At 61.0% G+C, this 27,825-nt stretch overlaps 2 protein-coding genes and 1 long non-coding RNA gene across 4 annotated transcripts; 2 read left to right on the top strand and 1 right to left on the bottom strand.

Moving 5' to 3' along the window:
• The first annotated feature begins 5,532 nt into the window (after positions 1 to 5,532).
• CSK (C-terminal Src kinase) lies at positions 5,533 to 15,410 on the top strand. Its single transcript, XM_048318084.1, has 13 exons — positions 5,533 to 5,623; positions 10,314 to 10,389; positions 10,607 to 10,720; positions 11,236 to 11,348; positions 11,996 to 12,215; positions 12,548 to 12,641; positions 12,719 to 12,784; positions 12,928 to 13,027; positions 13,177 to 13,267; positions 13,690 to 13,763; positions 13,861 to 14,056; positions 14,296 to 14,382; positions 14,477 to 15,410. Exons 2-13 carry the CDS (start codon positions 10,375 to 10,377, stop codon positions 14,657 to 14,659), a joined length of 1,353 nt encoding a protein of 450 aa, XP_048174041.1. The 5' UTR covers positions 5,533 to 5,623; positions 10,314 to 10,374; the 3' UTR covers positions 14,660 to 15,410.
• Positions 15,104 to 17,808, bottom strand: LOC125332806. Of its 2 annotated transcripts, XR_007206622.1 has the most exons (3): positions 16,865 to 17,802; positions 16,469 to 16,604; positions 15,104 to 15,359 (listed from the first exon to the last, which is right to left on the bottom strand). It is a non-coding gene; the product is annotated as an uncharacterized LOC125332806 (long non-coding RNA). The 2 variants fall into 2 exon arrangements; XR_007206621.1 differs by having other exon boundaries at positions 16,469 to 17,808.
• A 6,100-nt stretch (positions 17,809 to 23,908) lies between these two features.
• CPLX3 (complexin 3) lies at positions 23,909 to 26,857 on the top strand. The gene is made up of 3 exons (XM_048317867.1): positions 23,909 to 24,069; positions 24,406 to 24,493; positions 25,703 to 26,857. Exons 1-3 carry the CDS (start codon positions 23,909 to 23,911, stop codon positions 25,925 to 25,927), a joined length of 474 nt encoding a protein of 157 aa, XP_048173824.1. The 3' UTR covers positions 25,928 to 26,857.
• Positions 26,858 to 27,825: the final 968 nt, after the last annotated feature.

The raw sequence follows: 27,825 nt of genomic DNA, 5'->3' as shown, positions 1-27,825 counted from the left end.
CACACACACCTCTCCCCCTAGCTGAGACACCCCAGCTGCTGGCATCTCCTCGCTGGGAAAGTCAGTCCCCAGCCCCAGAACGGGCCGGAACGACCATTTGTGTCTCTTCCTCATGGCTGGAAGAGAGGAGTTGCACTAATATTTAATGGCCCTCCTGACTGAAAGTGAATCTGATTTCTAATTGCGTTCCTTTAGCTGTTTGAGGTCTGTTATCAGGAGCCATCTCCCCATGGATGTGTGTCTCACTTTTGCTGGTTGTCCCCAGCACTGGTGACAGAAGGAAACCCCCCAACACCATCTTTCTCTTTGCATCCCCACTGGGCTCTGCCATGCCTTGAACTCCATGCTGATTTCTGCCTTTTTGAGGAAAAAAAAAATTTCCGCTCAGCCTCCATGAGCTGGTGGGACCTTCCACGGGCAAAGTGGTGAGGACCTTCCCTCTGCGGTGGGTGAGGAAGATGCTGGTTCTCCAATCCATGCTGGTTGAACCTGTGGAAGCAACTGAGCTTGACCTGAAGGAGCTGGGCACATTAAACCTGGCACATGGCTCTGCTCCAGTGGGGCTCCCAAATCAGTGTGAACCCTTTTTCCTCCTCCCTCCTCCCGGCGGGAAGGGGCCACATTTGGGCCGGTTGATTGCCCTGTGCCGTTGGAGGTACAAGGTACCTGTGAATCACAGGGTGAGGATGGAGTTTGTCCCCAGGCTGACAAGGGAACTGCAGAGATGCGGAGATAGCTCCTCCCTGCACGCAAAGCCCTGCTCAGGAAAAGCTCCAGGGTCCCAGGAATTCCCTCAAACCTGAATGTACACCCACCCTGGCAGGATCTTCCGTGGGGTGAGAGATGGGAGCAGGCCCCGTGAAGCTGGGGACCACCCGGTCCCACAAGCACTGGCAGTGTGAGCCAAAAGCCTCGGGGACTGTGGATGCTCCTCAAACTCTGCCCTGGCAGCAGGGATTGGGCTGGAGAGCCGGGATGAGTTCAGGGCTGGCTGTCCCCTCTATGTCCCCAAGGCTGGCCCTGGTGGCAGTGTAGCAGGTGGGGTCACACAGAGGGACAGGCTCTCGTGTCCCCCTCACATCTCTGCTCCCTGGCCCCATAGCAAGAGGTCCCACTTGTCTGCCCCGCTCTCACACCCCTAAAATCAGCTCGCTGAACCCCAGCAGGGTGGGGGACACAGGCAGAGCAGGGGGTCCCACCCCAGAGGTGAAAAGCCACCCGCTGAGAGCCAGTGTGCCCAGCCTGCTCCCCCTCAGTTAAAAACATGCTGGGAACGAGGGCTGCCCGGGACAGACCTGGAATGAGGCTGCTCTCCACAGCCGAGGGGCTTCTGGGGTTGGCGTGGCCGGAGAGCGCCCCGAGAGGCAGCGCTGGGGTGGAGGGAGCAGGATCCTCATTCACTGAAGCGCTGTTGTCCCCTCCCGCTGCCATCTGGGACGTGACCGCCCTCCGCTGGCTCCTGTGGCACCGCTCCCCCGCTGCCCGTGCCTGCTGGGCACCGGGGTTTGCCGCCGCTGGGAGACTTTTTGGGAGAGGAACATCTGGGGAGGGGCATCTGTAGGAGACGGACCCCCCTGCAGAGCATCCCGCACCCCTCACGGCCCCCGGAGCCCCGGGAGCCGCAGAACCAGCCAAACCCGGCTCCCTTCGGGGGTTTCAGCTGGAAGGTGAATTCTCCGGGCTGGAATGAGCCGGGAGCTGTCACGCTGGCTTTACTCGGATGTTCCCAGCCGCCGCCTGTGCATCCTGCGCCGTCTCGTACATCCCAGGCAGGAACGCTTCCCTTTCCCTGCCCACCACTTCTCATCCCGCCCGCGCTGCCGGAATCCCTCGGAGGCTCCAAGCCCGCTGCTCCACAGGGACTAACCCAGCCAGCCAGCCGGGGATGCAGAGGAGCGGCACAGCGACAGGGCAGGCGGTTTCCCCATCCTTCACTCCCTCGGGATTTCACCCTCAGCTCCTCCTCTGCTGCATTTTTTCCCCCTTTCTTTTATTTTCCGTTTTCCTGCCGATCGCAGCCGGCTGAAGGGCCCCCTCTCCTGGTGCAAGGCAGGGAGATGGCCATCCGTGCCTCGCCGTGAGCAGGTCCGTCCTTCCCTTCCAGCCAGGAGCCCACCCACCCTCAAACCAAGACACTTCCAGGGAAAAATTCCAGCCGGGACACGGCAGCAGCTGCGCCCGGAGGATTCCCCTCCGTGTCTCCTTCACAGACCAGCCGCAGCCAAATCACTGCACCGTCCTTCCAGCCATCCCTGGGGGTGCCGATGGTCCTGGGGCTTCAGGGGGAAGAAGAAACCCCGATGGCAGAGTGTTTCCCTACTCCTAGGTCAGATGGACCGGGAAAACCTGGCACAGGGCAAGATTCCCCACCAGGCTGGTTCGTGCCTGTTTTTTCCCCCAAGAGCTGAGACCCACCAGCCTCCTGCTGCTCCCCAGCCCCGGGGAGGGGACTCGTGGCTCCCGCGGTGCTGAGGGTATTTGTGGGATCCTGGTCAACAGTCACCCCAAACACGCCGTGAGCGGGCAGGACAGAGCCGGGTGGGGGCACTGGGGCGTGCGTCCGTGGCTTTGTGACTGCAGGTGTATTTCTGGTGCACGAGCTGCTTTCAGTTCCTCCCGGCTCGGCCCTGCTGAAGGCTGGGAGAGGATGAGCCCCTTCCCCACCTCCCCGAGGCCAAAGGAACATCCCAGACCCGGGGGGAACTCGGGGCTGTGAAGGGGTGCCTGACTCCAGCAGCGGGTCCCTGGATGTTTCCTGCACGCTCTTGGAGCAAGGATGTGCTTCCTAAAAATGAGCTGGGCTTTGCAACCCACTCCCATGGCTGCTAGGATCTCCCTGGTTCTGTACCCTGACTTTCCCTGTCCCCTGCAGTCCCTTTGCCCCCTTCAGACCCATCTCCATCTCCTGTCCCCAGTCCCCTCATCCCCTCCAGGTCCCAGCCATGCAGGACCAGGGCTGAGCACTTGTTTTTGAGTCCTCACCCCTTATCCACCAGGACATCCATCCATGAGATGTCACTCTCAGCGGTCACAACCTCTTCCCATGCCATGGCATTCTGGTTGGGATGCCGAAGGCTGGGGAGAAGCAAGGGACAGCCGAAAACCAGCAGTAGGCCGGTACCCAGACTTCCTGCTTCACATACATGATGCAGGTACCAGTACCGGGGCAGGAAGTGACAAACACCTCGGTGTCACCTTGTGTCACCTCGGCGTTCCAGTGGAAACACAGCCATGGGCCTGCACCCTTCCCAGGGCACGGCTGCGCCAGGGCCCAGCCGATACCTGACCATGCCGAGGGAGCAGAGTGGTGGATGAGGAGCAGTGCTGGGACACTCCACGGCCCTTTCCTCCCTCCCATCCCTCTCTCCGTCCTGCTCCCTCCTGGAGCAGCCGAGGAAGGTTTGCAGGGTGCAGCGGAGTGATGCCATCCCTGTGGCTCCCCGGAGAGCTCGGGGTGGGAGATACAAGGGGAGACCCCAAGACAAACCCCCTGCTCTCTGCCCACCTTGCTACAGCCAGACCCTCCCTCTCCCCCGTCAGCATCATTTTTATTATTGTCATTATTTTCTTGTGGCTGATATTATATTATAGAACCAAGAAATCAGGGAACGGGTTGGGTTGGAAGGTACCCTAAAGATGACCTATTCGTTCTGTTCACTGTATTCCATATTATGATGCCATATCATGATGTTCTGCTCTCTGATATGTTTATCTGATGTCATGTTATAGATTATTACTTTGTTATTTGAGCAATTATATTGCATTTTTATTATTAACAATAATAATATCTTCTAGGACCACAGAATCAGAGAATGGGCTAGGTCGGAAGGGACCTTAAAGGTCTATTCTATTCTATTCTATTCTAATCATTGTCATTCGACCATTTAATCGTTATTTACCATATTTGTAATGAATTTTATTATTTTGTTGGCGTTTTAGCACCATTTCAGTACTATTTTGCGCCCACGTGAGCACACACCGAGCAGGCACCCACGGCCCGGGCAGGAACCGGCGGGTCAGTCCGCGTCCCAGTGCTGCCACTGGTGTGGGTCCCCGTCCCATTCCCAGTGCGGGTCCCGGTGCCGGTGTCGTTCCGGTGCTGGTGCGGGTCCCGTTACCGGTCCCCATGCGGGCGCCGGTGGCAGTCCCGTTGCCGGTGCGGGTCCAGCTGCCGCTGCCGCTCCCGCTCCCATTCCCGTTCCCGGTGCGGTCCCACTCCCATTCCCGTTCCCGGTGCGGCAGCCGTTCCCACTGCCGGTGCAGGTCCCGCCCCCGTTCCGGTTCCTGTGGGGTGCCAGTACTGGTGCCGCTGCCGTTCCCAGTGAGGGTCCCACTGCCGGTGCGTGTCCCGTTCCCGGTGCGGGTCCCGCTGTCCCCGCTGTGTCCGCTGTCCCTGTTGTGCCCGCTATCCCCGCTGTCCCCGCTGTCCCCCGCTGTCCCCCGCTGTCCCCCGCTGTCCCTGCTATCCCCGCTATCCCCGCTGTCCCTGCTATCCCCGCTATCCCCGCTGTCCCCCGCTGTCCTCCGCTGTCCCCCGCTGTCCCCGCTATCCCCGCTGTCCCCGCTGTCCCCCGCTATCCCCGCTATCCCCGCTATCCCCGCTATCCCCGCTGTCCCCGCTATCCCCGCTGTCCCCGCTATCCCCGCTATCCCCGCTGTCCCTCGTTGTCCCCGCTATCCCCGCTGTCCCCGCTATCCCCGCTATCCCCGCTGTCCCCGCTATCCCCGCTGTCCCCGCCGTCCCCCGCTATCCCCGCTATCCCCGCTATCCCCGCTGTCCCCGCTATCCCCGCTATCCCCGCTGTCCCTCGTTGTCCCCGCTATCCCCCGTTGTCCCCGCTGTCCCCGCTATCCCCGCTGTCCCCGCTGTCCCCGCTATCCCCGCTATCCCCGCTGTCCCTCGTTGTCCCCGCTATCCCCGCTATCCCCGCTGTCCCCGCTATCCCCGCTATCCCCGCTATCCCCGCTATCCCCGCTGTCCCCGCTATCCCCGCTGTCCCCGCTGTCCCCCGCTGTCCCCGCTGTCCCCCGCTGTCCCCGCTATCCCCGCTATCCCCGCTGTCCCTCGTTGTCCCCGCTATCCCCGCTGTCCCCGCTATCCCCGCTATCCCCGCTATCCCCGCTATCCCCGCTGTCCCCGCTATCCCCGCTGTCCTCGCTGTCCCCCGCTATCCCCGCTGTCCCCGCTGTCCCCCGCTGTCCCCGCTGTCCCCGCTGTCCCCGCTGTCCCCGGTTTGTGGCGCTGCCGGCGGTGGCCGCCAGGAGGCGCCGCGCGCCGCCCGGTGCCCCCGCCCCGCTGCCGGCGCGGTGCTCGCGGCGCATGCGCGCTGCGCTCGGGGCGCTCCGGTTCCGGGCGCCGCTCCCTCCGTCCCTCCGTCCGTCCCTCCCTCGGTCCGTCCCTCCGGCCCCGCCGCCCGGGACCCCCCGCGCCCCGCCCGCCCCGCGCCCCCCGCGGCCCCCGCGCCCCGCTGGGCCCCGCCGCGCTCCGGCGGCGGCGGCGGCTCCGGCTTCCCCCGCCCCTTCCGCCCCCCCGGCGCCCCCCCGCCGGCCCAGCCGAGCCCGGAGGCCCCGGCGGCGCCGCATGGAGCAGCCGGCGGCGGGCTGAGCCCGTGCCCGGAGGGAGGTGAGTGACGGCGGCGCGGGGCGGGGGGGGGGGGGGGGGCGAGCGGGGCGCGGACAATGGGGCGGCCGGGGGGGGGGGTGGGGTGCGGGGGTCCGGCCCCGCCTGACCCCCGGTGACCCCGGCACAGCCGCTCCCGCCCCGCCGCGGTCCCCGGGGACCCCTCAGCCCCCTCGCCATCCTGCGGGGAGGCGGAGAGGGACCCCCGCAGCATCCCCTTGCCGTGGCGGGGGTCCCGCCGCGCCCCAGCCCCGCCGGGGGTACCGCCTCCCCCTGCCGCTGCATCCCCATCCCGTACAAAGGCCCGCGGGAGCGGGGGGTTCGGGGAGATGAGGGGCACCCGGCTGCTCAGAGGGCTTGGCGGCGCTTTGTTGGTTTGAATGTTTTAAAATTTGGGGCTTTTTCTTTTTTTTTTTTTTTTTTTTTTTTTTTTTTCTCTTTTGGGCAATAAGGCGGCGGCGGGTTATTTATAGCCGCGGCTGTTGCTCGTTGGTGTAGCGAGAGCGAAAGGGGCCGTGCCGCCGGGCGGAAAAAAAAGTCCCAAAAAAATCAAAACGAGGAGCAAAAAAGTCAAAAAAAAAAAAAAAAAAAAAAGGGGGGGGAATGGAAGGTGTGAGGGCGAGGGGGCGGGAGGAGGAGGATGGCAGCCTTCCTCCCGGGACAGCGGTTTGTTCCCAGTGGAGCCACGCAGGAGCACGGCCCCGTCCTGGCAAGGCAGGGAGTGTCCGGAGAGGTCCCTGGAGGGATGCGGGACGTTTTGGGAGCATCCCCATCCTCCCTCATGGAACATCAGCGGGACGGGAGTGATGAAGCCGTGGGATAACCCCTGCAAAGCCAGGGAGTTTTGGGGTGCTCTTTGCCCTGTGACCGCTGCCTCCCCCCACCTTTTCGGTTTTGAGTGAGTGTTTGCAAAAAAAAACCGCTTCCATGCCCCACTCCACGTCATGTGCCCGTCCCTGGGGACGCCCCCACACGCTCCAGCACTGGGAAGGGGACACTGGGGTGATTTGTGGGTGGAAAATCGCCCTGCTGAGGTTTTTGTAGGATAAAGGAGAACCAGGAAAACCTCTCCACAATGGGGGGCCAGGAGCAGCTTCTCCCCAGGCCTCCAGCTGTCCTCTGTGTGCCTCCAGCTCTCTGACCAGCAGCATCTTCTCTTTCTCTTCTAAAAGAAATTAAAGATCCCTGAAAAAGAAGCAGGACCCCCCCCCTTTCCTCCTCTTTTGCAGCAGGGCACCCAGCTGGGGCTGGTTTGGGGCAGCAGCTCCGAAACGCTGCGAGCTGGCGGGTGAGATGGAGGAGGAACATTTTTCTTTCGATTAGCGTAATCGTAGGTGTTCGTTGTAATAACAGGAGATAAGATCTTTCAGAGGCACGGAGGATGTTGTCTGGTGTGGGGTTGGTTTGGGATTTTTTTTTTTTGAAGTTTAAAGGGCTTCATTGGGAGATGGATGAGCGGAAGGGGGTGGATGTGGATGGCGCCCACGCACCTGTTTCCGTTGGGAATGAGGGTTCTTTGCCATCAACGACTGAACTTCATTTAGAACAGAGTCATCCTGGTGCTGGGCAGGTGCTCCCCCCGCCCCTGGCTGGGTTTGAAACGGAAATGCAGCATCTTTCACCCACCCCATCCCACGGTGATGGTGCTCCTCAGGTGGGATTCGCTCGGGGGGGGGGGTCCCACATTCCTCTCCCACCCTGCCCGTGGGTCTGGCACAACTCGATTTTGGCCGGTGATTAATGAGAGGAATGGCTCATTTCCCTGGTGCCCTTTGGATTGTCAGAGGTGTTGGCTGTACCTGCCCTGCCCGCCTGCCCCGGCTCCTGGCTGCCGGGCCGGCCTTCCCGCAGGGAAGTGCAGGAGCAGGGCTGTGGGGGAGGCGGCGGGGATGGACCTCGCGGGCGCGGCGTCGGGCTCAGATCCATCTCCGGGATCCTGCGCTGAGCGGCTCCGGGGATGCTCTGCTGGGAAAAAAGGGAGGTGGGTTTTGGCAGGGGGTGCGTTCCCCTGAGCACCTCCTGAGCCCCACTTTGGGAATGGGGAGCTTCCAGAGGCAGCAAACCCTCTCCTAGCAGGGCTGAAAACGGCCAAACCCAGCACTCTGCTCTGCCCAATCAGCCGGGCTGCTCCCTGGCTAATTTTGTTAATTATTATTAATTTCTTTCATGTGTTGCTGCACATCCTCCTTGAGGAGAGAAGGGGCGATGCCCATGTTTTCCCGGAAGGCACAGGATGCTGCTTTTAAGCTGTGGATCCACTCCACCAGCATCTCCACATCCTTCTCCCAGCCCAGCATCCCACAGGGACGTGCGGGGCTGGCGGAAGCGGGCGCGAGGCCGGGGCTGGCCCGGGTGACGCGCGGCAGGAACCGCTGGCTGTCACATGAGGCCTTCGGGGGGCTGCTTGGCAGCTGCCCCGTGTGGTTTCCTCCTCCTCCTCCTCCTCCTCCTCCTCCTCGGAAAGTCTCGGCTTTGAGGCAGAAATGAGGTACCGATTGAAAAGAAAATGAGGCTCAGAGGAGGAAGGTCTGTGTCGGGGTGAGGGGCAGCCGCTGGTGTGGTAAACACCTCCCTCTTCAAAACTGAAAGGCAAATTCATTGTGTGCAATTATAACAATGCCACGGTCCGGTGCCATGAATATCCACGATCCGGGAAGATAAAAAAGCCTGGACTGGCTGGAGTGCGTTCTTGGTGGGGTTTGCTGAGGCAGTTTCCTCTTCAGCAGGGAAAAAAATTCTCTTTATGAAGGCAGGCTATGAATTTTGTATCCTCCCTGCATTTATCAAATATAAATGCTGGTGACATCCGTGAGCTGAAAGCCCAAACAAGCGGCCTTTGGGATTGGGAAGATTCAGCTCCTGCGCGGGGTGGGAAACGGCTCTTCCAGCCTGTGGTGGTGGGTGAACCTCTGGGCATCCCTTGCAGGGGATGCTCCCCAGCATCCCCACCTGGCTCCAGGCTTTTCCAGCTGGAGTCACAGCTGGGATGAAACCTCCATCCTGCTGATTCTTGGGTATTTGAAAACAAGGCCTGGCCGGTGGGAAGCGCTGACTCAGGGCTTTGGGCCCGAGCTCTCCCTGAGCAACACCCGGAACCGGCTTGTGCTCGGAGTCCCCGCAGGACGCTGGATGGGGAACAGAGCTGAAAGCCTCAGCGATGGGAAATTCCCTTCTCAAAGCTCCTTCCATGCTCCGCCTAAATCCCTCCACGGCCTGAGAGAGTGGCGTTTACTCCCTGGCTTTCTGGAGCTGCGTTTCGGACTGGTGGGATCCAGACCCGTTGCTGAAGGTTTTGTTCCGTGCCGGGTGTAAATCCAGAATTGAAGCAAAAATCAGCTCGGAAAGGCAGGGAGGTGGAGCTGGAGCTGTGCCGGGGGGCTGCGCTCCCAGCTGGTGCTCCCCAGCCCGGCGGCGCCCGGCTCGGCCCTCCCCTGGGTCCCAGCACTCCGTGGCAGTGTCCCCAAGGCTCACGGGTGCCATCAGGCTGGCTTTCGGTGCCATCTCCAGAGGCTTTTCCTGAGCTGGCTGGGAAGGAAACCAACCCAACACTGTGGTGATGGAAACCCCTCAGGTCCCTGAACTCTGTCCTTGGGGTGAACATCCGAGCCTCGGTTTCTCCTCTCTGCTGCCAAAAATAGAGTGACGCGTGCCGTGTCCCTGCCCTGGGGGAAGGTGAGGAAGGTGGCCGGTGGCAGCGTGACGCCTTTTCCGGAATGCTGCGGGCACGTGGTGGAACCAGGGCCACGTTCTCACCGCGCTCTTCCTCCCCGCTCTTGTGCCCCTTATCTCCTTCCTCCTCCCGTCCCTCAGCCTTGCCCCCCGTTTCACTTCCTCCTTCCCAAAATACTCCGAGCTGCTGACGGCGGGGCTGGCAGCGGTGACCGCCGATGGCCCCGGCGGATGACATGAATTAATAAATATTGGGGTGGGCTTTGGGGGTTGCTCTGCCTGTGTCCCCCTCTGTGCCCCCAGCCCGGCACGACCCCGCTGCCCCAGCCCAAGAAAGCCTGGTTTGATTCCGGGGCCGGTGACTTCATCCCTTCCCGAGGGCTGGAGCGGCGGGAATAAAGCCGGGTTTGTTCCCCTCCCACACACCCATCCCAGAGCACGGCACCCCCGGTCAGTGCATCCCCCTGGGGTTTGGGAGCTGCACGTTCCAGAGTCCCAGTGGCTTTTAGCTTGCAGGGAGCAGTTTTGGTTTATTTCTTTTGGATCCCAGGCCTGGGAAGCTCTCAGGGCTGGATGTTTCCATGTGTGGGTCACCAGGGAGCGCAGGGCTCTGGCTGTGTAGCCTGGGAGAGGAGTGGGATGGGCCTCCTGGAGGTCATCTCCATTCCCTTCCCTTCTCTGGGCATCTCCATCCGTCCACACCGTGCTGGATTTTTCCTTGGTGCAGATGCTGCACTCCAAAACTCCGTCCTTAAGAAGCTGTATCCGTGCAAATGCCTCCTAATCCGGGTGAGCCGCTCCGCGCTGCTCCCGCCCCTGACTGCAGGGGCTGAGCAGGCCCGGAGCTCCCACTTCCACCTCAGTCTGGGGGTATTTTGGAAGCAGCACCTCGGGCAGGACCTGTTCTTGGCGGGAGAAGAGACGCTCACCTGGCCCGAGACGTCCTTCATGGGGGGCTGCTCCCGCTGCATCCTCCTCACACCCCATTCCTGCCCCGTTCTCAGCCGTCCTCTCCCCCGCGCAGGTCTCATGGTACCGAGTGACGCGTCCCCCCTGTGAGATTCGCGCCCCAACCTCCTGAGAAGATGTCAGGGATGCAGGTGAGCTCTGGCTGAGGAGAGGCAGGGATGGGGCCCTCCAGAGGCGGCCCCAGCGCTCAGGAGGGACCCGGGGACACTTGGTTTAAATAGATCCCCCTTGGGTTCGCATCGGAGGGACCCGCTGTGAGGGGGTGGGGATCCCCTGAGGGTCAGGGGGTGCCGGGGGTGGGTGAGACCCCCGTGTGAGGCTCTGATGGCATTCCCTGTTCCCTGCCAGGCCGTGTGGCCGTCCGGTACAGAATGTATCGCCAAGTACAACTTCCACGGTACCGCCGAGCAGGACCTGCCCTTCAGCAAAGGAGACGTCCTCACCATTGTCGCTGTCACCAAGGTGAGGTGTCCCCGCCGCCCCCCGCGCTGGGATTTCTGTGGGATGCCATCCCTGCAGCCCGTGACACGGGCCAGCGGCAGCCCCTGGTCCTGGCAGTCCCGCTGGGCGGGAATCGGGCCACACGTTCAGTTAATTAATTCATGGCCTCGTTAGTTAAGGTTTCTCTGAAATGTAAGCGCCTCCCGGGAGGTGGAGGAGGGATGGGAGAGGCAGCGGTGCTGGGCTCCCCTCTGGGGCAGGAGAAGAAGGGCTGTGGGTTTGGGAGGCTCCAGGATGCCCGGCAGGTTGGGAGAGGGATCACAATGAGCCCTGTGGGGCCACCAGCACTGGGGTTTGCTGGTCCCAGCACCGACCCCGATCCCCTGCTCATCCCACCCTTCCTGCAGCCAGCAAGGGGATACCGGGGTGCCTGGGGAACCCCCAGGGCAGCGCCGACACCACCCTGGGCTCCTTGGGTGGGATGCGGCCGTGCCCAGTGGCCACGGGCTCGTGGTGACGTGGCACTGTCCCCACAGGATCCCAACTGGTACAAGGCGAAGAACAAGGTGGGCCGGGAGGGCATCATTCCCGCTAACTACGTCCAGAAGCGGGAAGGGGTCAAAGCTGGGATCAAGCTCAGCCTCATGCCGTGAGTATCCAAGCAGGACTCTGCCGAGGTGGGTGGGGGGAGGTGGCTTGGGCCGGAGCACCCGTGTGGCCAGAGCTGTGTCCCAGCAGGAGGGACGTTCCTCACAGGGCGCAGCGAGGTCGGAAGGCACAAGGGGCAGTGGCTCGGGCTTTCCAGCAGCGTGAATTTGGGATTGGCATTTGCTGCTGGGGAGAGCTCTGAGTGTTTTGGGAGCTGCCTGCAGGGTGATGCCTGGTTGGGTTGCGTTTTAAATTGGGGGGTTTTTTTTTACCCAAAGCTGGGGTTGTAAAGATTGCTCTGGGAGGAAGAGGGAGGGTTGGAATGGGCTGCAGGAGGAAAGGGAGATGGATGGGTTTGATGTTCCTGCTGCATCCCAGAGCTGCCAGTGACTCCCAGCCTGGAGGAAACCAGGGGAGGAACCTCCTAGGAGTGTGAGAGGGGCTGAATCCCAGTTCGGAGCCAGGAGGAGGGGAGCAGGATGCCGTGGAAGGAGCTGTGTCGTGGGCTGGGTGGGGACAGCAAGGCAGAGCTCGGACAGGCCGTCCCCGTGCAGGCAGGGACAAAAGCTGCTCCACGTCCAAACGCAGCCCCACGGGGGCCCAGCCAGCACATCCCCAGCCCTTCCCCCGCTCCGTGCCCCGCTGCAGGTGGTTCCACGGGAAGATCACGCGGGAGCAGGCGGAGCGGCTGCTGTACCCCCCCGAGACGGGGCTGTTCCTGGTGCGGGAGAGCACCAACTACCCCGGGGACTACACCCTGTGCGTCAGCTGCGAGGGCAAGGTGGAGCACTACCGCATCATCTACTCCTCCAGCAAGCTCAGCATCGACGAGGAGGTCTACTTCGAGAACCTCATGCAGCTGGTGGAGGTGAGGCCTCAGCTGTCCTCTCTGTCCAGCCCCAGCAGGGGGACATAACGGGGACATCAGAGCTTGTGGGGGCTGCAGGCCTGGAGCTTGGGAGCTGCTGGGACCTTCTGTGCTGACCCCCTGGGGTGGGGGTGCTGGGGACAGACCCCTGGGGCCGGCGGTGGGGTGAGCAGGCGACAGAGGGACCGGCAGGAGGAGGGACGGGGACCCTCGGCCGCCACCAGGCGCATCCGTGGCCTGGTGCTGCCACCTGGTGGGATCTCGGAGCCCGGCACCGCCTTGGCGGGACCCCCGGGCCAGGCTGTCACCGACCCACGCACCGTGTCCCCCAGCATTACACCACGGACGCGGACGGGCTCTGCACCCGCCTCATCAAGCCGAAGCTGATGGAGGGGACGGTGGCAGCGCAGGACGAGTTCTCCCGCAGTGAGTGGCCGTGCCCCGGCCCCGGTCCCTGGGCACCTCCACCAGCACCCCCTCACTCCCCCTTGTCCCCCGTGCAGGCGGCTGGGCCCTCAACATGAAGGACCTCAAGTTGCTACAGATCATTGGCAAAGGGGAATTCGGAGGTGAGCCCGCTGTCCCCAGCCCGCGGTGGCCCTAAGTGGGGGGGGAGTTGGCTTCTCTGTAGCCCCCCCCAGGGTGATGGTGGGGCCCCAGGAGGCTGGGATGCTCCCCAGTGCCTCCTGTGCCCGTCTCTCCTGGCCCGCAGACGTGATGCTGGGGGATTACCGGGGGAACAAAGTCGCCGTGAAGTGCATTAAAAACGACGCCACAGCGCAGGCCTTCCTGGCGGAGGCGTCCGTCATGACGTGAGTGTCACCACCAGCGGGGGCACAGCGCGAGGGAGGGGGCACCTCTGTCCCTGTGAGCTGGGGGGGTGCTCCCTGATACCCCACGGGGACCGTGGGAGCCCCTCTTGTCCCCAAAGCCCTGCCCTGAGCCCTCCTGTGCCGCGCAGGCAGCTCCGACACAGCAACCTGGTGCAGCTGCTGGGGGTGATTGTGGAGGAGAAGAGTGGCCTTTACATCGTCACCGAGTACATGGCCAAGGTGAGACCCCCGCCCCGGCCACCTGCCCCCCCACTCTGTCCCCTTGTCCCCCCCCACAGTCCTGGGGCTTCACCCTGGCAGACCAGCGGGGTCATCCCAACTCGGGTGGCATCTCCCTGGAGCCACAGTGGGGCTTGGAGGTGGCTGTCCCATCCTGGCTTCCAGGGAGGGTTGGCATCCCTGGATCCGCCCCTGAGGGAGGGGATTCCTTGTGTCCTGCCCCTCCTTTGAAAGGACATTTCCCCGGGTCCTGCCGCATGGTAAAGGGACATCTTCCCCGTGAGGGAGGGACATCCCCCGGGTCCTGTCCCATCTTAAAGGGACATCATCCCTTTGCAAGGAGGGTCCTGCCCCATGAGGGAGGGCAGCAGGTGGGCTGCTGCCCCTGATGACCCCATCTCTCTCTCCATCCCTGCGCCCAGGGCAGCCTAGTAGACTACCTGCGGTCGCGCGGGCGGTCGGTGCTCGGGGCAGACTGCCTGCTCAAGTTCTCCTTGTAAGTACCGGGCAAAGCCATGCCCGCCACCCTGGCCCACCCCTACCTGCATTTTGGGGCCGCCCTGCCAACCCCCTTGTGCTCCCACCCCTCCCAGAGATGTGTGTGAAGCCATGGAGTACCTGGAAGCCAACAACTTCGTGCACCGGGACCTGGCGGCGAGGAACGTGCTGGTCTCGGAGGACAACATCGCCAAGGTCAGCGATTTCGGGCTCACCAAGGAAGCCTCCTCCACGCAGGACACGGGGAAGCTGCCGGTCAAGTGGACGGCGCCAGAAGCACTTAGAGAAAAGGTGGGGGAGCAGAGGGGGCCCTGGAGCGCATGGATACGGTGGAAGCCGCAGGAGGGGGGGAACATTCCAGGCTGCCCCAAATTTTCCATGCAGACATGGCGCTTGAGCGCCGCTTCCCACTGTCTGACCCCAAAACCAGCTGCCCTGAGGGTGGGGGAGATCTGCTGCCTGCCATCCCTGCCTGAGCCCGCTCACGGGGCTTCTCTCCCCTCCCTCCCTCCCTCCCTCCCTCCCTGCAGAAATTCTCCACCAAGTCGGACGTGTGGAGCTTCGGGATCCTCCTCTGGGAAATCTACTCCTTCGGGCGAGTGCCTTATCCGAGAATTGTAAGTGATGAGCACCCCCTCGGGGCTGGGTTTGGGGCGAGCTGAGCCCCTGTTTGTGGGGGGAGCCCTTCCCTCACATCCCGAATCCCCCCAGCCCCTGAAGGATGTGGTGCCCCGCGTGGAGAAGGGCTATAAGATGGATGCTCCGGACGGTTGTCCGGCCGTCGTCTACGAGGTGATGAAGAAGTGCTGGACCCTGGACCCCGGCCACCGGCCGTCCTTCCACCAGCTCCGAGAACAGCTAGTGCATATCAAAGAGAAGGAGCTCTACCTGTGAGGGGGGGCTCTGCCACCCCACAGCCGGAGGGGACCCACGCTGGGGGGGACCAGGGCGTGGGCAGCCCCCCTGCCCCGCCCCGGCACCAGGAGGGAGCCCCGGGGGTGTGTCCCCCCCGCCCCAGTTCCCCCGGTTGCTTCCAAACTTCCAAATCTGTCAGTTTTTATTTTTATTTTCTAGGTTTGGGGTTTTTTTTGTTTTGGTCTCCCAGGCTCTTTTTTTTTTTTTTAATTTTTGTGGGTGTTTTTTTGTTGTTTTCTCAGTTTTGGGGGGCATTTATTGTTTTGGGGGTTTTTTTTTGTTGTTGTTGTTGTTTTTTTATTATTTCAAGCAGGGCCCAGCTGAGCGTTGGGCGTTTTACTAAAGTACGAATCTTATTTTTTAATGTAATTAAAAGAAGAAAAAAAAAAAAAAAAAGACAAGAAAAAAGAAAGAGAGAAGAAGGTTGCTAAAAGGAGAATAATAATAAATAAACCAATGAAATGGACACATGAAAAGGAAACCCCCAGCGACAGAAGTGATGGTTGACGGGGGAGACGCTGGACTCGCCGCCCGGTCGGGAGAGCGCGGCCGCGTCCCCGCCAGACGCTTTTTTTTTTGGGTTGTTTTGCTTTAAACTCGTTGCAATGTTTGCATGCTGTCTCCAGAGGCCTTTTTTTCCAGTCCTGTCCAGTGCTTTATTCTCATGTAATGCTACCGACTGTGAGATTAAAAAACTGTAATAAAAAAACCATTCCATACGGACGCGGCACATCCCGCCTCAGCCCCCCTCTGTTGCCAGCGCTGCTCCCTGCGGGTCCTGGGATCCCCCTGGCAGGGGAAGAAGGGGGGATAGGCCCCTCCCTCCTCCCAGGGTCCCCAAATCGGTGGGGATGAGTAGCTTGGGCAGCACTTGGCTCCATCCTGCCTATGAGAACTGGCACGGCTGTGACAGCGGTGAAACTGCCAAGTGATGCCAAAGCTCCCCTCTAGTCCAGGCTTTACTTTCTGATGCTCAGACCAGGCAGGGGATGCAGTTTGGGGCTGATTGCTGGCCCTCAAGAACCTTACTGCCTTCCCTGCGTGTCTCAGCCAACGGGCTGAAGCCACCTGTGCAGCAGGACCCCCATGGCCCGAGCCCAAAGGAGTTGTCCCCGTGGAATCCCTGGAGGGAGCTGGGTGGAGGTGGCGTCTGGCACGGCAGGTTTAGAATAGTTCCCTTCATCCCCAGGGAATTATTCAGCGTTAAACGATGCTCAGAGCATCGGCTCTGCCGGCTGCCTGCTTGGCAAGCCCCGGGCGGGAGCTCTCCGCCTGCTTTGGACCAGGATTGAGACCGAGACTCCTCTTGGAGGGGGGTTAAAGGGAAAAATGGGGGGTGCTGGGACACGGGCACAGCTCGGGGGTGTGTGGGATGGGGGGTGGAGCGCGCAGAGGAGAGATGTGCTGCTGACCCCCTTCCCGGAGAGCTCGGCGCGTCCGGATGGCCGGAGGGGACAGGGCAGGGATGAGGGATGTGATGTGGCTCGGTAGGGTTTCCTCTCCCCCGGGCTCACCCCGCTCCCCGAGTCCACATCCCCCCCGTTCCTCCCAGCGCTCCGGCAGGGCCCAGCCGGATAAGCAGCTTTACTTTTTGGGCTTATGAAGATTAAAGTCATTTACAGGCAAAGCCTGCAAGAAACGGCTTTGGGAATGGCAGAAATACCCAGAACCTTCACGTGATGGGAGCCAGCAGGGAGAGGTCTGCTCCTGTCCCCCACCGTGTCCCTTCCTGTCCCCTTGCCCTGGGTTACTGCTGGGCCAGCTGTCGAAAAAGGGAGGAAAACTCACCCAAAAATCGTTCGGACCTTTGATTTTCCTCCAAATGGCACCACACTTCACGTTTTTGAGACTGTGCCTGGTCTCGGGGCTGGTGTTTGGTGCCTCAACGTCCTCCGGGATGTAGTTGAAGGATGCTGAGAGAGAACTGCGGGAAGAAATCGCCTTCCTCACTGCAAATCAGGGAGTTTAACCCTGCCCACCCCCTCCTCCCACCACCGTGCCTCAGTTTCCCCTCCCTGAGAGGGTCGCTGCTGCCACTGGGTCTCCCTCGCTTTGGGCTGCTGCTCATCCTGGATCCCTCTAGGTGATTTCTCCCCAGGGATTTTGGGGTCCTTTCCATCAGCGGCAGCGTGGGCAGAGGGGACAGGCTGAGCGGCACCCCGGGGCTCCCGAGTGCTGGCTCACATCGCGTCCCCTTCCTCCTCCTCCTCTTCCTCCTCCCATGGGCAGCGAGGTGGGCGCTGGACCCAGCGGTGTCAGCTCCCGTCCTGCTCACACTCCGGTGGTCAATCACCGGCGGCAGCGGCGTGCGGGGCGTTGTTCCCGCAGCCCCCGCGGCGTGGCCGTGCCGTGGCACAGGGACCCCTCGCCGCGCCTCCGCCCGAGGAGGGAACGGGGACACGCGGCTTGAAGAAGCGCTGGAAAATCCAGCTTTCAGTTCTGGCAGCTCTCCTGCCTCTCCCCTCCACAGCGCAGAGCGGGATCCCAGCTCCTCCGGCTGGAGCTTGGTATCCCGCACGGATCAGGACAGGGCTGGGCAGAGCTGGGATTGGGTGTGTGGAAGCTGCCGGGAGTGAAAGGACCGTCTCCAAAGCCGCACACCGTTTGCTTTTCCATCCCTGCCCATCACCTGCACCCCACACGGGCTCCCGAGCCGAGGCGTCGCTTCCAGCGCCGGCCCTGGCTCCCTCTGCTCCCAGCAGAGATCCTCTCTCTTCCCCGTTAGGGCTCCTTCCACGAGCTTTGGCTCTTCCCCGTGTCCCCACATCCTGCCTGCCTTCTCCCCGGTACCTGCAGAGAGCCTTCCTCTCCCTGAACACCCAAAAATCCCGGTCTCCCTTCAGAGGAACCCGATTTCAGCTTCAGCAGCTGCTTGCTTCTCATTTCCCCGGATGGCAAAGCCTCCATCCCAAGAGGAGGGGGTGCAATGAGCCCCCACTTGTAATTACTTGGTTCCCTCAGTGCTGCTTGGGGCTAATTACCAGCTCTAATTACGCCCCTTCTGCTCCATCCTTGGAGCACGGGCTTCCCAACCCCTGGCCTCCCTCGCCGGCATCTGTGCGCTGCCGGCACCTCCTCCCCCTCCACGATCGACTTTATCACAAGGACTATTTTTAGCGTGATGTACAAAGCCATTCCCATCACCGTTCCGTGGCGTTCACCTCTTCAGCTCCTCTCTCTCTCTCTCTCCCCCCCCTTTTTGTTGGTTTTTTTTTTTTTTCTCTTTCTGAGCACTCCAGGAAATGAAGGCAAGGCTGGGAAGATCCCCCATGGGAACGCTGCGTGTGTGTGGCCGTGTGTGTGTTGGGGCTGGCGTGTGCCTTTGCTCCGGGCTTGCTCTCCACCACCGGCACGAAGCAGCACATGGCTCCCCATGTGCCTGTTTACATGCTCTGTATGTCTGTCCGGCTGCATTTGTGTCACTGCTTGGGTGCAGAGACCGCCGTGGGAGCCCCCCCGCCCCCCCCAGCACCTCCCTCCTCTTCCTCACCTCCCACAGCACCCCTCTTCCCGGCAGGAATTGCAGCCACCCGGCTCCCTGCTGTGACCCGCTTCCCCTCCTCTTGTGCCAAAGCACCCACGGCACCCCGAAACCTCTGTAACCCCTGGGACAGGGGCTGTATGTGCCGTGTGACAGGGCCATTCCCAGCCCAAATCCCATCCCTCAGGATGGATGGATGCTCTGTATGACAGGGCCATTCCCAGCCCAAATCCCATCCCTCAGGATGGATGGATGCTCTGTATGACAGGGCCATTCCCAGCCCAAATCCCATCCCTTGGGATGGATGGATGCTCTGTATGACAGGGCCATTCCCAGCCCAAACCCGCATCCCTCGGGATGGATGGATGCTCTGTATGACACGGCCATTCCCAGCCCAAATCCCATCCCTCAGGATGGATGGATGCTCTGTATGACAGGGCCATTCCCAGCCCAAACCCGCATCCCTCAGGATGGATGGATGCTCTGTATGACAGGGCCATTCCCAGCCCAAATCCCATCCCTTGGGATGGATGGATGCTCTGTATGACAGGGCCATTCCCAGCCCAAACCCGCATCCCTCGGGATGGATGCTCTGTATGACACGGCCATTCCCAGCCCAAATCCCATCCCTCAGGATGGATGGATGCTCTGTATGACAGGGCCATTCCCACCCCAAACCCGCATCCCTCGGGATGGATGGATGCTCTGTATGGCAGGGCCATTCCCAGCCCAAACCCCCATCCCTCAGGATGGATGCTCTGTATGACACGGCCATTCCCAGCCCAAATCCCATCCCTCAGGATGGATGGATGCTCTGTATGACACGGCCATTCCCAGCCCAAATCCCATCCCTCAGGATGGATGGATGCTCTGTATGACAGGGCCATTCCCACCCCAAACCCGCATCCCTCGGGATGGATGGATGCTCTGTATGGCAGGGCCATTCCCACCCCAAACCTCCCAAAACCCAGCAATGGGTCTGGGCAGTCCCATGCTCACAAAGATGAGAGCAGGAGATTCCAAGGGAATTGGGGGGACACCCCAGCAGCATCCCCACTCCTGGGTTCCCTTCCCAGGGACCATCCCAGGGGATGCTCTGCCAGGGCACCTCAGGGTGAGGAGCGGTGCACTGGGATTTTTCATCCTGCGGAGATGATGTCATTTTTTGGGAATTTAAAGGCTTGGTTCTATAGGAGTGGGAAGGCTTTCCTTGGGAATGCCTCCCTAGGTCAGGGAAAGGCACCTTTGGTTTTATTTCCATAACCAGCTGCACTGCAGCCCGTCTTCCTCAGCCAAGGCAAATTCCGGGTTTCTGGAGGTCTGTTCAAGGAACATGCCAGAAGTCACTTCACTCGGTAATTTACAACACCCTTATCCTAAAGTTCCTTTATTCCCTCTGCTAGTGGCACGGCAGCACTTCGCTCCCAGTAGAGCATCTCCCAGGAGGGATCCCACTGCCCTCTGAAGGGATGTTTTTCTCAAGACCTTCAGGATATTTTCCCTCAAGCTCCTGGGTGGTCCATACCAGCAGCGGGACCCTCTGGGTAGATGCCCCCGTGCCTTATCCCCATGCCCGAGAGGCACAGCAGGGTATCCGTGTCCCCATCCCATTGGAGCACCCCCGGCGGCAGGCGGGAAGAGCGGAGGTGCCTCTGCCGCTGCGCCCGCGGTCAGAGCTGAGCGCGGCGGTCCCTGAGGTGGCGGTGCCTGTCCCCATCACCAGAAGTGACAATCAGCTGCCAAGTGCCGCCGTGACTTCCCCCGGCAGCAGCGGGCCGCCTGCTTTCTTTGGAAACGCCTTCTCATTCCCTGCCCGTCGCGGCTCCGGCGCACACACGCGCGGCTTTCCAGGATTCCCTCACCTACTCGGGGTCTTCAAAGGTTTAAACCTTCACGTTCCCTGGATTTCAGGCTGACAAGGATCAGGCTCCTGCCTTCTGATGGCCTTATTGCCATGCCTCTGCAACTCAAGGTCACCGAGCCTTCCCCTCCCCGGCTCCATCCACGGGATCGCTCCAGGAGCCGGCCCCTCCAGGGATCTCTGGAGCATCGTATGAAACCCTGGGTGTGGTAACTGCGCCTTTGGAGCCAGTTACCTGGGAAGAAGAGCTGGAATGATCCCTCTCAGCATGGCAGAGGGAGCTGCTTGCATCCAATTTAAATCAGGTGTCAACGCTGAGAGAGGATCCTCTTAACTTCCACCGTCTTGTCTGAGGCTGCGGCGGGGGGGACGTCTCATCTCCCTCCCGTCTAATCCATGGAGATGTGTGATATAGCATAAGCTAATATAATAGGTCATGCAAGGATTTACATCTCATTACGGCAGGTTAGAGTCCTGGCAGGAAGGATGACTCATCCTCACTTGAATATATTTCAGGGATAAGGAACGGTTCAGCTGCCCAAGGAAAAGCAAATGGGGAAATCAACCACCTTGAAGCATCATTTACCAGCTCACTGCACCCTCTGATTATCCCCCCAGCTCTGCCTCCAGGTGGGACACTGGCCTCTCCAGGAAAAGCCGAAGGGATGGGGGAGCTGCAACACCTCTCCGGAGGTGATTGCCTTTTGCTCCGTCCCTACAAAACCTGTAGGGACCTCTTCCTTTGCCTTTTGCTCCGTCCCTACAACACCTGGGCTGCCGAGCCCAAGCTGGAGCGTCCCTGCCATGAGGGACGGGATCCGAGGCGCTGCAGGGAACGCCGGGCTTGTTTGCACCTAGTTGCCTTGGCCGAGTGTTTCTGCTCATCAGGAGCTGTTTGCTCTTAGTTCCTCAGACAGGGAGGCTCCGTGGGAGCTGACCCATCTAACCCAGCCGGAAAAAATCGGTCCTGACTTCCAGTCTCTTATTGTTAATGGATGCTCACGGCGAAATCCGGAGTGAGCCAAGCTCCCAGGACCAGCCGCATCCGAAATCTGCTCTGAGCCCACACGAGGCTCGGACCAGCACCCAAGGACACAACCAGGGGTGCTTTTCCTTCTCCCTGCCCCTCTTTTCAGCCAGACTGACAGCCGGAACGTGACCACGCTGTTGGCAACGGGACATCTGCGGAGCGCCCGGGGCTCCCAGCCTATTTCTCAGCAGGCTGTGGCAGCTCATTGTGGGTTAAAATTAATTTTCCATGGATTTTCCATGGGAAAGTGCTTAGGGGGGCCTGCAGATCGGTGTGAAAAGCAAAAATCATCACTTCAAAAAGCTGTTGAGGCTCCTGAGCTGCCGGCTCGGGGTGAGCAGCAGGCACAGGGGCACCTGCGTGGTGGGGGACGCTGGAGTTGTGCCAAACCTCCTTCATCCCGGTGTCAGTCTGCACATTTGGATGAGCTCGAGGGAACTGCTGGCATCCCTCAGGGGGCTCTGCCCCACCAGGAGAGCCTTCACCAGGACAAATCCCCTCTTGTCACCTCCAAAAGTGTGTTCCAATCCCTAAGAGCAGCAGTCACAGCCAAGCTGATGACCAGATTATTATCCAAGAAAAATGCATTATTTTTAATCTGTTTTCCGCTTAAGACATAATTTTACCTTGGACGGGGGGGATGGGAGGAGATGGGCCGATTCCCCCTCCCTCTGCCACTTTGTTCTGTCGCTTCACAGCTGTTCCATCATTTTAATCTGCAGAGATTGTCTTTGTATTTCGGAAATGAAATGATTTCCCCCAAGCCGAGATTGGGGTTTGGATCGGCGCTCATTTTTCATGAGCGGAGAAGAAAAAAGGGAGAAATGTCTGTTAAAGCCAGGCTGGCCATCTGGAAGGGAGGTGCGTTGCTGATGCCATTAATTGCTCACTCCCCAAGGCCTGGAACACGGCTGCAGTCAAAGGGAAGAGCAGGAGTGGGAGTGGGGTTGGAGCGAGCGAGGGAATGATGCAACAGAATCAATGCCTGCTCCGTCCTCCTGATTTGGGTGATCGATGAACGTTTCTGTGCCTGGGTTCTGGGGACTGAGAGCAGCTTTAGTGTTAATTAATACCATAAAATCACGGAATCATAGAATCCCAGAATGGCTGGGGTCAGAAGGGACCTTAAAGCTCTTGCAAGTTCCAAGCCCCCGCCGTGGGCAAGGACGCCTTCCACTAGACCAGGTTGCTCCAAGCCCCATCCAGCCTGGCCTTGGACACTTCCAGGGATGGGAATACTTCCGCGGGTATCATTAACAGGATAAACGGGAGGGAACTTTTGGGCACGCCAGCCCTTGGATCGATGAGCAAACAACAGTTGTGACTGGTGCTGCTACATATGGCTTGTTCTGAGTGTCAAGCCCGGCTTTTCCTCCTGCCAGACCCGGATGATCGCGAATAGAGTGGGGAAAAGGGCGCCGGCGTGGGTTTGCTCCTCAGTGGGATGAAGCAGGCGGGAATCACGGAGGAAAGGGTGTCCGGGGGGCTCCCCGCGGCCCCCACCGTGGCTCCATCCACCCCCGGTGTCCCCGGGGGGCTCCTGGGGGCTCCTTCTTCCCGCGGGGGTGGCGGCACTCGCGGTGCCCCGGGGCGGGTCGGGACGGCGGCGGCTCCGCCCGTGGGAGGGCGGCGGGGCCGGGGGGAGGCGGCGGGGCCGGGGGGAGGCGGTGCCGCCGCCGCCGTGCGGGGACACACACACCGGGTCTGTGCGAGCCCCGGTGCTGCAGCCCCGCTCCGCTCCCGGCCGGGACCGCTCCGCCATGGGCGGCGGGGCGGCGCGGCCCCGCTGAGCCCCGCACAGCCCGGCAGCAACTCCCGCCCGCATCCCGTCCTCCGGCATCCCGGCAACTCGGCGCTCGGGCATCCCGGCGACTCCGCTCCGCTGACGCCGGCATCCTTGGAGCTCCGGACTCCGCTGTCCCGGGAACTCACCTCCACAGCATCCCGGCTGCCCGGAACTCCGCTCCGCTGACCCCGGCTCCTCCATCTCTCAGGACATCCCGGGAACTCCGTACTCCACCGCCCCGGCAACTCCGCTGTGCTGACCGCTGGTCCCGGCTCCTCGGGAATTCGGTACTCTGTCATCCCGGGAATTAATCTCCGCTGACCCCATCTCCTCCATAACCCCGTGCCCCAGCTCCCCGGGAACCCGTCTCCCCCGTCCCTCGCACTCGGTACTCTGGCATCCCGGGAACTCAGTACTCCGCTGAGCCCCTCTCCTCCCCTCACCACAGCTCCCCAGGGACTCGGCTCTGCTGACCCCGGCTCCTCCATCCCTCGGTATTCCGGCTCCCGGGAAATTCAGCTCTGCTGATACTGGCTCCTCAGGAATTCGGTACTCCGACTCCCTGTGAGCTTGGCTCCGCTGATCCCGGATCTCCCATAACCCAGCATCCCAGCTCCCCGGGAACTCGACTCCGCTGACCGCAGCTCCTCCCCGGGAGCTCATCTCCCCTGTTCCCAACTCCTCCATAACCCAGCGCCCCCGCTCCCCAGGAGCCCAGCTCCGCTGATCCCGCCTCTTCCATTGCCCGGTATCCCAGTTCCCCGGGCCCTCGGTACTCCGGCTGCCCGGGAGCTCCTCTCCGCTGACCCCAGCTACTCCATAACCAGGCGCTCCGGCTCTCCAGGAGCTCCCATCCGCAGCATCCCGGCTTCCCGGTAATTCCCTACTCCCGGCACCCCAGCACTGACCATTTCTCGGCTCCCGGGCACTCCAGCTCACCCTTAGCCCCGTTCCTCGGGGGCTCCTCATATTGCCCACCCGCATCTTCCCCGAGCCCCTCGGTGACCCCGCGTGTCCCCGCCGCAGAGCCGCGCTGCCCCCCGGCCCCTCGGCCCCCCGAAGGCGCGGCCATGGCGTTCATGGTGAAGAGCATGGTGGGGGGGCAGCTGAAGAACCTCACGGGCGGCCTGGGCGGAGAGGAGAAGAGCGAGGGCGAGAAATCTCCGGCCGAGGCCCAGGGCATGACCCGCGAGGAGTATGAGGAATATCAGCGGCAGCTGGTGGAGGAGAAGTGAGTGCGAGCGGCACCGGGACGGGCTGGAGCCCCCGGGGTCCCTGCGGGAAGGGGGTGCTCCCGCTGCTGTCCGCATCCCGTGCATGGGAGCTGGGGGGAGCCGGCGCTGGGGACAGCAGGACCGTGAGGGAGTTTAATGAGCCCCCTAATCCCTTAATCCGCTTCCTCGCCCGGGAGATGGGATTGTTTTCTCCTTCCAGGCTGCGCTGGGGGGAGGAAATTGTGGGAAACCGGGATTTTTCAGAGAAAATGAGGGGTGCTGAGGTTGGGGGGAAGCGCACGCCCGGGGATGGGGGGCACGGGCTGTTGGTAAGTGCCCTGTGTGCTCCGCAGGATGGAGAGAGATGCCCAGTTTGCCCAGCGCAAGGCGGAGAGAGCCACGGTCAGGTCCCACTTCCGAGACAAGTACAGGCTCCCCAAGGTATGGCTGTGCTGGGAATGGGGGGCACAGGGGCAGCCAAGCTCCAGATGGAGCTCTGGAGTGAGGGGAAGGGACAAGGACCCCCTTGGCCGCCTGGAGTTTGAGCCACAAAGCCCAAAGGCAAATAAATTCCCCTCAAAACCATCCTTCTCCCCAAACTTTGGCCCCTTTCCTTCCCCCCTGAGCACCGCAGAGCACCAGCCCGAGACAGAGGGACTCCCAGCCTTGCTTGATCCCCCTCTTCCTCACTTTTGCCCCCTAAATCCAGCTGGGTGAGGGAAAACCACCTTCACCCCAGACTCCCTGGAGCTGGGAGTGGAGCCAGTGTTACACCGTTCTAGCTGGATTAGCCAGCTCCTCTCCCCGGATTATTTGGCAAACGTTTGGCACCTAAACTCCAATTTTGGAATTTCCGCACGATGAACGATTCACTAAAAACAATTTAATCAAGGGATAATTCAGCTCTTCTCCCTCCAAACCCACCCTTTATTCAGGAAGAGTCGCTCTGTGGTGAATACCCCAAATTGGAGCCGGGCTAATATTAGTTCCGAAGGGTCAGCTAAGCCAAGTGAGATTGTCCTGATTGTTTGGCGTTGTTCAGCCAGCCTGGATTCACCCCCCTGCTTCCCACCCCCCCTTTTATATCCCGGAAATAAACAGCTGGAGAATTTCTTTTACCCCCTGCCAAAAGCCAGAAAAGGCAGAGAAAGAAGAGATGGAGATTTTTTATTCTCCAGGGGAAACTGGGACTTGTTTGGATCTGGCCCCACAATCCTTTCACTGCCTTCTTGTGCTTGAGATGTCCCTTCTCATCTTTTGACAAGTTTCTTCTGCTCATTACTGATCCCGCTTGGCAGCCGGGCTGCCTCACCCAGAGTCTCCCGGCGGCTCCCGGCGCAGAGCTGATCCCGATCGCCGGTGGGAGCAGTCGTTAAGCATACGCGTGGCTTAATTAGGTGCCTAACCCCCTGCAACGTGAGCTGAAAACCAGTTTATACTGGTGCTGCGCGTGGGTTTTCATCTCAGCTCTCGCTGTGAGCGCCCAGGCTCTGCTCAGCCTGGATCACCGTCCCACCCTCACCCCCAGGCACCTTCCCTTAAAGCGGGCAGGCAGCTCAAAGCCCCTCCTGCGAGGGTTGCGCATGCTTCCAGAAGCCCCCTTCCCGCTGTGACGTGCCCCCCTCCTGACTCTCTCCCGGCCCATTCCAGAACGAAACGGATGACAACCAGATCCAGCTGGTGGGAGGCGACGTGGAGCTGCCCAAGGAGCTGGCCAAGATGATCGAGCAGGACAACGAGGAGGAGGAGGAGAAGAACTCGGTTATCGGCCAGCTCAGCAACATCCAGAACCTGGACCTTGATTCCTTGAAGGACAAAGCTTCGGCCACGCTAGAGGACCTGAAGCAATCGGCGGAGAAATGCTCCGTGATGTGACGGGGCTGAGCCCCCCTCGCCGCCGGCGCGACGGTGGGGGAGCAGGGAGGGGACGCAGCGCAGGGTCTGGCGGGGGCTGCTGCCTGCGGCGGGGACCCCACCGACGTTGTCACCCTTGCCGTGTGTCACTCGGGTCCTCCTGAGCCGTGTGACCCCTCGAGTCCCTGACCCAGATGTCCCTGATGTGTGGTTTTCGTTTCGTTCTCCGGGCTGAGGTAGAGCCAAAAGCCAGCATGTCCCCCTCGTACCCCAAGGCCTCCTCCCGTGCCCGCGGCAGGGGGTGTCCGCAGCCAGAGCCGGGGAGGTTGCAGGGAGGGAGAGTGACCTTGGAGTGTTATTGACCCACGCCAGCGTGGGCAGGACGCTGCGTGGTGGCCGCACGCTGTGGCTCTGCCTCCACATTTCCACTCAGCCTCCTAGAAATGACCGGGAGGCTCCGAGTTGCCTCGCAAGGACGAGGCAGGGTGTGGAACACCCCCCTCCCTGCGTCCCATACCCATCACCTGAGAAATGACATCCCGTACCTGCAAGGAACACCAACCCCTCTGTCCTTGAGGGCCCCTCTGAAGGAGCCAGCCAGGAAGGATCTGCTATATGATCCCTTCATCCCTGTGGGAAGGGGGTGCTGAGGACCAGAGGGCTGAAGCCTGAATTGACACCAGAGAGGAACAAAAGCCCTCCCTGGTGCTGAGCTGAGCCCGCACCAGCCCTTCCCCGGAGCAGTGGTGTCCCTCTCCTGGGGTGGGATCTGCTCCTGTCCTTGTTCCTTCCAGGAGAAGAACAAAGTGATAAGGGAATATCCCCTTCCTCCCGCTTGTCGTGCTGTGGTTGTGCGCTGTGCTCGGTTGAGTGTCCCCGCACCTCCTGTGCTGTCCCCGTGCCATGGTACTGTTATAACCGGTGGAATAAATACCAGGAGATGTCTATGCATTTCTTTTTCTCCCCGAGCTCTATTTTCCTGGCCAAGGTTTTGGGGTGTGCCTTCCCAAGGCAGGGCAGGAGCTCCAAGGAGAACTCCCTGGCAGCAGCATCCCGAAGAAAGCACTGCTCCTGGTTGTCCTCACGTTTGGGACCAAAGGGATGCTACGAGGAGCTCGTTGTCTGCAGTCAGGTTTAAAAGCAAACAAAATTCCCATTTTTCCGCAGATTCTTGGCTATTTTAATATAAAACCTTCAGAACACTCAGACTCATGGGCGCTGCGGGATGTCCACGGCAGCGCTCCGAGCAAGGACACTCTCTGCAGGCATGAGCCCGTGGGAGTACAGGTGTGACTCCCAGCCCTGATGGCATCCCGCCAGGCAGTGGGCTCCTGTGGTGAGGCTTCCTGGAAAAACCTGGCATGGGCTGGGAATTTGTCGCTCCAGATCCCATGGGAGATGATTACTGCAGTTTGGTTTTGCAGGGGGGGTGGGTCATCCAGGAAAACACAGGAGAGGGTGCTGGGAAACTGATCTTCTTGTTATTATTGCTATTATTATTATTATTAAGGGTGCTGGATCAGGCTGTGGCTGGGGCTGCTGTGCCAAGAGATTCCTTTCTGCCCCCAGCCCCCTGATAATCCTGTGCCAGCGCCAGGTAGTTCTGGGAAACTCCTGATGTCCATCCCTGAGAGGACAGACAGACAGAGGCAGCTCAGCGTGATGCTCTGCCCATGGGGACACACATCCTCACAACCCTGCAGCCCTTGGGACCAGGAGAGCTGCCAGCAGCTCTGGGGACATCTGCTCCCATCAGATCCCCAATCCAGCCCCACACAGCGCTGGGAGCTGGCGACAAACGAGAGGGGAGATTGGCAGGAGCAGCTTTAGCTCTGGAAGGAGATCATACCTGATGAGGATCAGCCCAAGCTGATCTAATCCCCCACCAGGAAAGGGATAGCAGGGAGCAGGCACGGACC

The sequence above is a fragment of the Corvus hawaiiensis genome, chromosome 13 (assembly GCF_020740725.1).
Source record: "Corvus hawaiiensis isolate bCorHaw1 chromosome 13, bCorHaw1.pri.cur, whole genome shotgun sequence".
In the NCBI taxonomy this organism is placed as follows: domain Eukaryota; kingdom Metazoa; phylum Chordata; class Aves; order Passeriformes; family Corvidae; genus Corvus; species Corvus hawaiiensis.
The sequence above is the reverse complement of the archived record's forward strand: the minus strand, read 5'-3'. Positions and strand labels throughout refer to the sequence as shown.

Excerpts from the sequence above, each read along its gene's own strand:
- CPLX3 (XM_048317867.1), top strand. The coding sequence starts at position 23,909 with ATGGCGTTCATGGTGAAGAGCATGGTGGGGGGGCAGCTGAAGAACCTC. Across the intron at positions 24,070-24,405 it reads CGGCAGCTGGTGGAGGAGAA|GATGGAGAGAGATGCCCAGT; the intron begins GTGAGTGCGAGC and ends TGTGCTCCGCAG. Across the intron at positions 24,494-25,702 it reads ACAAGTACAGGCTCCCCAAG|AACGAAACGGATGACAACCA; the intron begins GTATGGCTGTGC and ends GGCCCATTCCAG.
- CSK (XM_048318084.1), top strand. Across the intron at positions 12,216-12,547 it reads ACCTCATGCAGCTGGTGGAG|CATTACACCACGGACGCGGA; the intron begins GTGAGGCCTCAG and ends CGTGTCCCCCAG. Across the intron at positions 12,785-12,927 it reads TGGCAAAGGGGAATTCGGAG|ACGTGATGCTGGGGGATTAC; the intron begins GTGAGCCCGCTG and ends CCTGGCCCGCAG.